At 41.9% G+C, this 8,555-nt stretch overlaps 1 protein-coding gene across 1 annotated transcript; it reads left to right on the plus strand.

The window, feature by feature from the left end:
- The first annotated feature begins 2,484 nt into the window (after positions 1–2,484).
- snrpd2 (small nuclear ribonucleoprotein D2 polypeptide) lies at positions 2,485–4,568 on the plus strand. The gene is made up of 3 exons (XM_071917854.2): positions 2,485–2,614; positions 3,680–3,859; positions 4,127–4,568. Coding segments are annotated over exons 1-3 (357 nt in total). The 5' UTR covers positions 2,485–2,612; the 3' UTR covers positions 4,302–4,568.
- Positions 4,569–8,555: the final 3,987 nt, after the last annotated feature.

An 8,555-nucleotide genomic window follows, 5' to 3' on the forward strand; every position in this document is an offset into this window, starting at 1 on the left:
TGAAATGTAACTGGATGCAGAGTCGGACCCACACTTCCAAAAACACAACTGTATTGGGATTAGGCTAGATAAATTGAATGAATTCATTGATGGAATCTAAAGTGAAACGGTGGAAATAATGGAGAAGAGGCCTATTTTCTAACTTGATGAGGATCTGCATGCCGGTGATCCTCAACTGGCAGAGAGCGCTTCTGTAAAGATCATCAGCAGTTCAAATCTGCAGCTGAGGATTTTGCCAGGAAGCATTAGTTATATGTGCGGCAGAGAGTATGCAGACTGTGATGTAACTTAAAGAGAGGTAGACATGACATTTCAGTCCCAGTGATCTTATTGATCTATCTTCTGTTTCACCCAGCGCATGACATCACTGCCTGCTGAACTTTCCCTCACCTTTTTTCTCGGTTCCTCTGAGATATAAGTTAATAAAAATAGATGTATGGGGATACAGATTAGAGCAGCTTTCTGGAAGGCTGCCTCCATTAAACAAAAGAGTCTTTTATCAAAAGACCCCAGCCAGCCAGCCACCTCTCCCAGCACAGTCTCATTCACAGTCGCCTGTGGTTAAAGCCGACTGGGCTGGATCGGGTAACTTTAAACAGCGACAGTGTTGGCAAACTCAAGGTCTAGATAGATACAAAGATAATAATAATATTTTCATTACTTGCATGAGTAATTGTGGTCGCGGCGCTTAGAGTGCAGGGGGACAGAGTTGTGAATCAACAGGTTTGGTGCAAACTAGAGTTTTATGCCCTGAGGCAAGAGTAAGGAGATACTGTTTGCTGTTGTAATAAATAACGACCTTCCTCTGACAGGTACCATACTAATAACCCCAGAGCTCTAAATCACCCCATCCTGATTCCTGCTGATGTAGTAGAGCAGAGAGTAAATCATCATATGGACAGGTTTCATTATGTGTTTAACACACCAGACACTTGGGCCGAGGCAGTTTGGTTCTGAGATCCTGCAGACAGACCACATGCGCGCGCGCACGTACACACACACACGATTGGAAGGTTTATTTTTGAAATGGCATAGTCTGTTGCAGATTACTGATTATTCGCTGAAAATTGTGTTAGTAGCCTAATGCGTTGGTTTGCTCATACTGGTTTTTGGTTTCTGATTAGGCTACTTTGACTTTTGGGTCATTTTAGTCTCCAAAATCCATGGAGATAAGAAATTCTACAGACAGTGATTTATTGAGTTCGGCGTTATTGTGAATTACTAAGAACCTTAAGATAATACCCGAGGCCATAATTATAGCAAAATCATTTTGTTTTCTTGCAGATTCATCAATCATTTTGGAGTAATCTTCTTTTCAAAATAGCCTACCTGCAAACTGATGTTTATAATCTGTGCTTTCTCAATAATGGAACAATTACAGGAACCAGTTTATGTCTGTTATTGTCAAATTATTGCAATCCCATTACATGTAATGTATTAGGCTACTCCCGAAGTCTACACTCACGAACATGCAGACACACACACACACACACACACACACACACACACACACACACACAGTGACAAAGCAACGGACTGAGCTCATTTTACAAGCTGCTCCATAGAGCTCTGTTTAAGAATGTAACTGGTTTATGGCAGGCTCCCAGTTTAAGTTGTGGAAGAGTGAAGAGGGGCAGCTCTAAGTCTTTTGGCTGAGCTAGGTGTGCTTCATAAAGATAGTCAAGCTCTGGAAATCAATCCCACACACTCGCCTCTCTCAACAGCACACAGGCTGCCATTATCCGCAGCAAGTGGCTTCCACAGGTAGATTTGCCACCCTTTGAAATAAGGTGGGTGGGTTGTACACCCCTAGGCGTCTGTCTGTCTCTTGCCAGAAAGCCAATCTCTCAATGTCTCATTGCTGCTGTGTAGATAGTGTAGCCTACATCTCTGCCTCTCTCACACACTTTTCCCTCGTTCTTGTTGTGTTAAAGAGCAAAACAAAGACTTATCTGTTTGGCTCTCCAGTATCGCCTTGGCTGAGCTCTTTCTGCCATCGAAGTTTTTTTCTGTGTCCATTTCTAAAACAGACGAAAACAGACGAGCCGTGGTGGTCAATCTGTAGAAATTATGAATGCCATAGCCTGAATAGCCTAATGAGAAAAAACAAATAATCCTAACCCTAAATTAGGTATCATTACTTCTATCAAATCAGCAGTTTACAATTTAGTTGAGCTGTTATCACATTATCATAACCGACTTGAAATTCTGGAGAGCAACTTTCTATAAGCAGCCCTAGCCTCTACATAATGTATAGGCCTATAAAAAGCCTATGTGTTGCATCATAACAACTGATACAATAGCGATGCACTGTCAACTATGATCACAAACTGGAACAGTGAAGTCTTAATCTAATGCTTAACTTTCTTTATTTGATGACGTTTCTAATATTGTTCTAAGGACTACACACATAGAACCTCCTTGCTACACACAGGATTAGTAACCCGGTAATCATTGCAGCATTTTGGAGCGCATACTTGTTGACCCGGAAGTAGTTGGTGCAACACGAGTGGCGGATTCGTTGTAGAGACGAAAGCAGCCGGTGGAACAGAGGAGGCTAACATCCGAGCATTTTTCTGGAAAAAAAAAACTTGAACTCTGAACAAGCAAGCATGTAAGTCGCTAACGTTACATTAAACGAACCAGCAGTTTCTTAACGAATGATGATTTTTCAGTCTCAGCGCTTGAATTCCCAGTCGCTCCAAACAGCCAGCTAGTTACAATGCTAACCTTGCTAGCATTTTAGTAAGTCGGCTATGCTAACTAGTGGTAGGAAACAAGGCCAGCTGGCTAGCTAGAATTAATAAACCATTGTACTTCCTTCTGTTGCTATCTGCCTTCAGTCTCAGTTACCTACAGTTACGTACAGTTAAAGCAAGCAGGTACAAGTCTTAAGTTGCAAGTATCAGTCTGCTTCAGTGTAATTTAGTTATGAATTTGAAGCCACACAATAGCTTTGCTTTGAGCTAGTCAGCTAAATGCTAACGTTACTTTTCAGCAGGAATTGTCTGGACATGCGCATGCCCATCTGTCCGTATGTTCGGCCCTAAATTGTACCAACATTATTAGTCAGTCCAGTTATTGCCAAGAGATAGTCGTCTTGCTTTTTGTGCCTCTAATCACATTCCCTATCAGTGTTGGAACAAAGTAATCAGAACCTCCATTCAGTTTGCAAAGCATAATGGGAGCATAAACAATACAATTATAGTGTTGCATATCTACAACAAGCTATAGGTGGAGCAAACTAACTTTTGGGTTGGTTAACCTAAAACTAACGCATTTAGGTTGGTTTGTGTATCAGTCCAGTGGAAAGGTGTCATGGTGGTTGGTGGGTGTGCTCTCTTACCAAGATTGTCCTTCCCGTAAAAAGATCAGAGGTTTGAATCCTTTAACAACAAATGTGTCCAACTCTGTTGAAGTGTGAGCAAGACACTGAATCCCCACTCTGTGTTCCAGGGGCTACACAAACGGCTTATCCGGCACTCTGTCCATTTTGTTTAAATTTGTGTGTCTCAGAGCGATATGTGAAGAAACAAGTCTTGGTTAGACTGTGTATAATATGGCAATTGACTGCTCCAATTTATCAAATCTGCCAGATATCTGCTATCCTGTTAATACTGCATATTTTGTGCTTAGTTACACATTTATTGATGTGGTTGCTCCGTGTTTTTTTTTCCAGGAGTCTGTTAACCAAGCCCAAGTCAGAGATGACTCCCGAGGAGCTCCAGAAACGGGAGGAGGAGGAGTTCAACACCGGCCCCCTGTCTGTGCTCACCCAGTCAGTCAAGAACAACACACAGGTCCTCATCAACTGTCGCAACAACAAGAAGCTGCTTGGAAGAGTCAAGGCTTTTGACAGGTATTGAGACCAGTCACTGGTTTAATAATAAACATGTTTGAGTCCATGGTATGATTAGCATTTTTTTTCCTATTTGGTATCTAATCTGCTGCAATACCCTATGTGGACTTCTGTGATTTTAGTTATTTTTCTATTCTGTTTTTCTATTTTTTTATTTCTATTTTTTTGTCCAATCCAATCATAGTTATGTCTCCAGAGTCCTCTCTGCCTTTTGTGTTTTTTAAACTCAGTAATTCTATGTTTCGTGTCTCCTCGCCGCCCTTTCAGGCACTGCAACATGGTCCTAGAGAATGTGAAGGAGATGTGGACAGAAGTCCCCAAGAGCGGAAAAGGAAAGAAGAAGTCCAAGCCAGTGAATAAGGACCGCTACATTTCTAAGATGTTCCTTAGGGGCGACTCTGTCATCGTCGTGCTGAGAAATCCCCTGATCACAGGGAAATGAACTGTTTTCTATCACCCAACCGAACCGGTCACAAAGCGTTTTTTGAAAGATTTGATGGCCGTGGGCTGTCGTTACTTTTTTTTTTTTGTTCTTTTTTTTGTTGGATAACTATGGCCATTATTGTATGAGAAATTATAGTGTGTACAAGATGATGTCTGTACTCTGTGGAAAGCTGATTAGGCATATGGATGCCTGAGGTGTTTTTGTTTGGTCTAGATTGCTCTTCTGTCTTTTTTCATTTTAATAATAAAAATGATGAAACAAATAGATTAAAGTGTTGGGAACACATTTATTTACTTTTAGCTTCCAGGTTTCTCTCTGCTTTGAAACATGACATGGTTTAGTACTTTAATACTACAAATATGACTAGTTTAATATTCTAAATTGTGCTATGTAAAATTTGTATTGTTGATAATTGCACTATTTGTTTAAACGTTTGAATTCCAGTATCAGTATATTGATAATTACCAGTCATTTTAGTCCCATGTATCATTTCTGAGTATTCAAAGATTATGCTATAAGTTTCCCCCCTCCATTCCTTTAACCTCTAAAGTAGATTTCTATACAAGCGGTCACTCATTTATAGCACAGGAATAGCTACATCAGATGCAGTGTATTGGAAAGGCTCAAGCAAAAAGTTCTCCTCTCTCCCCTTTTCTTGCATATCCTTGCCAGTCCCCCCTTCCCACTCGCCCCCCCCCCCTTCCTTTCTCCTCCTCCCGCTGTCACCCTTTCACTCTCCCCTGACAGCATCTTAGGTGTCAGGGTTGATTTCAGTCAGCAGCGCTCAATATGCGACAAACTGCCGTTTAAAGGCCTACTGCATTATTGATGAGACCAGATGTGCTGACTGTCACTTCACACCCCGATTTCTCTCTCCATTTCAGGCTGTTCCTCTCTACCGCTCGGCCCCTCCTGACCACTTTGTTAATTGTCTTAATAGCCTAACAGCTATTCTCCCCTTACTTCTCTCAAACAGTTGGCACCTAACCTCTGCTCGTTCGCACTCTCAAATTTAGTGGTCAAGTGTAGTGGATTTTGTTTATGCATGAGTAAATAAATGCTCCATCTGGTTGTTTTGCATTTTTTATAGGAAGCTAAATGACATTGATTCCTGCATCAGATTTTGTTGCGTTTGTTTTTAGGACAGAGGTCATGCTTTAATCTGCTTTGGTTATAGTTGTATATAATCAGAATATGGCTCATTGAAACACATGTTGAAGTCCGAGGAGGAGGAGCACAACACTTTAACTGTAATAAGAATTTCATGTTATGTTTTAGGCCCATGTACCATAATAGCTCCAACTTTGTGTTCTATTCTTGGCAACTGATCTTTGGCAAAAAGCATTTTGAATTCCCATAGCAAACCTATCCTGACCCGTACTTTCTCACCATGAAGCAAGCCTAACCTTTTCCCCCTGCTTTTCTGTTGTGCTCACATCTAAGATTTAGGTGGTTGTCCCACTTTTGATGGACCTTAGCCTAGACTACACATTATCACTGCTGCTGTTAACCCTAGTCATCCTGAGGGCTGCACCTGTGGTGGATCTGTGTGTGGCCAACAAGACACCTCGCTGATTTACAGCTCTCAGGTGAAGCCTCCTGGGACGGAAGGAGGACTCCGCTGCCTGGAGTATCAATCTGAGCACAGCGTGCACTGGGTTCGCAAGTTGATGAACTCCTTGGATGACTATTCCCCCTTCTCTGGCAAATGTAATGGCGCTTCATTTTGACTCCTGCTTTAGGCAATTCTTGACTTCTACCAAAAAGTTGAGAGAGATCAAGTTGCAGGGACCGGGAAACTGACAGTCTTTCAAGACAAACAGAACAGGCTTTGGGTCCTGACAGTATAACAGCCTGTTACCACACACAAACTGTCCTCACTATCTGTGTTTGTGAATGACAGAAGTGCAGTAATACAAGGACAAGTTCATGGACAGCCAACACAAAAGGGATCAAGTAGACCAAACAGGTATATGTCTAGACATACAGTATGTCCCTACATCACAGCTTATGTACTTGTTCGCCTGTATGTGTATGGGAACGAGTGTCACCATTGACTGAGTTTTTCAGCCCCCTGGTGAACCTAGTAGGGCATTGGTTCCCAAAGTGGGACTACCAGGGGTCCTGAGACTGTTTAACTTCACTTTTATTTCATTCCCTTGAAGTTATCCCACTAAAACAAAGTATAACAAAGACTATTCTGATCTGTCTCCCCTCCGTTATCTCCCCACCCAGACAGTTATGAAATTCTGGACTAAATCATATTTCACAACAATCCTCTCAGTTGCAGGGTCCCTGGGACAAAGTGCTGCCAAACAGGGGGTCTAACCTGGGTCTATTTGGGGGTCCTTGAGATGAAAAACACTGGGGACCTCTTTATGAGGGTATCATGCACTTTTCTCATGTTACTTCACTCATAGAAAAGATACTTCGAAAAGTCCCTTTCCCTCCTCCAGATTTTGGGGGCGAGTGAGTGATCCATGGCAGGAAGGGAGATGTTTTATTCAGTAGGCAAGCGATAAGAGGGGGGAAGTGTGATTATGATAGCGATCGGCCATGCGTCGATACTCGACCCTCCGAGCAACCGGACACCCCCAGCCCATCGATCGGGCCCGGTAACCGGAGCCGCCGCCGCAGTTTGTTTTCAAGCAGATCCACGGTCCGGGTGTCAGAGCCGCGAGGCCAGGTGGAGAGAGAGAGGGTGGTGGAGTGGGTTATCAGCTTCATATAAACACACACACACACACACACATACACATACACACAGCGATAGAGTCGACGACCTCATCTCTTTGAGTGACAAAGTGCGCTGTAGCCTACTGCAAGGACAAATTCATTGACAGCCAAAACAAAAGGGATCAGGTAGACCGAGCTACTACATGAAGGCCCGGGCCTATTTACAAACAAGCAGTGATGTAGTGGTAAATAATAAGGTGGGTGAACTATGACGTCCAGTCGGGGATCATCACGAGGCAAACAACCACCAACCAATATAAATGGAAATCTATTTTATTCCATTAATTCTTTTTTTTCCCCTCAGAAGACCATATCTTCATATAGGCCTGACATGCATCAGCTACTTATGATGTAACTATGAGTTTAGGTCATAAAGGCATGACCTATGTCTATGTCAGAGAAAAAGGCGAGCTAATATAATTCCACAAATAAAATACAGTTTAACTCGGTAGGGTCTGCATCTCTGCAAACAAGCGATGGTGAAAATCTACTGGGACAGGATAGATGCGCATAGATAGGTCCGTGTTAAATAGTTTGCCTCATTTTTGTCAGTAGTTCAGGTCAAATAATATTGAGCGCGCTAGATCAAAATAATTTGAAGGCGCTAGGAATGGTAATCCTAACGAAAATCACATCATATATTCCTTTAGGGTGTGCCTTGGAGGGCCGAGAGTCCAAGTACAAGTCCCTATAGGAATATTATAAGAACATTATAGTGATACCTACGGAGATTGAAAAAAATACCTGCAGACCCTTGGACCTCCATGGCACATGATTTCCAATCCCTGTGTTATAATACCATATCCTGCATTATGGTATTTTCTTCTTCTTTTTTTTATCTCTATATCTTTATAGGTATCACTATAATGTTCTTATAATTTTGATATATGAATATCAAATTGATATTGATATTTGTATAGTATCCTTCTAAAATGTATTTTAGGATTACTATAGTTCTTTTTCCAAAGGGAAAGGTGGGGAATGGTATTCTGTATCCTGTTAATAGACGGGCCTACAAATTAAACTTCTGTGGTCCCTCCAGGATGGCTTGCAGTTATCTGCAGTTTACCCTGCTTAATTAGCCAAATTCCCCTAGTGTGCACAGGTTCTTAGGTGTGTTGTACGGGTGGCTGTTCATGAGAGGAAGACAGGGGACAGACTCCAGACATCACCCAACTACCTTAGGAACATACTACACTAGGGTTCTTATAGGATATTTTTTAACATGAATAAAACGCAACTGAGCCATGTTGTGAGTGGGGTCAAAGTAAATTATTTTCTAGAATAATCGTGCCTTACAATAATAAAGATTGTTAAGCTCATATCGCCATCTAGTGGAATTCAAAAGTAATGCGCATTAGTGTGGTTTCCAGTAGAGTGCGCGCTTCGATTTATAATAACTTCTCAGTTTGGACAGGTGAGGCGGTCTAGTCATGACACTGTTAATACTGTACGACTGCCCCACGTCTAAATTGGAGAATGCATACAATACACACAGGAGCATTGGCCCATAAT

Source organism: Centroberyx gerrardi, chromosome 6, assembly GCF_048128805.1.
Source record: "Centroberyx gerrardi isolate f3 chromosome 6, fCenGer3.hap1.cur.20231027, whole genome shotgun sequence".
NCBI classification, from domain to species: domain Eukaryota; kingdom Metazoa; phylum Chordata; class Actinopteri; order Beryciformes; family Berycidae; genus Centroberyx; species Centroberyx gerrardi.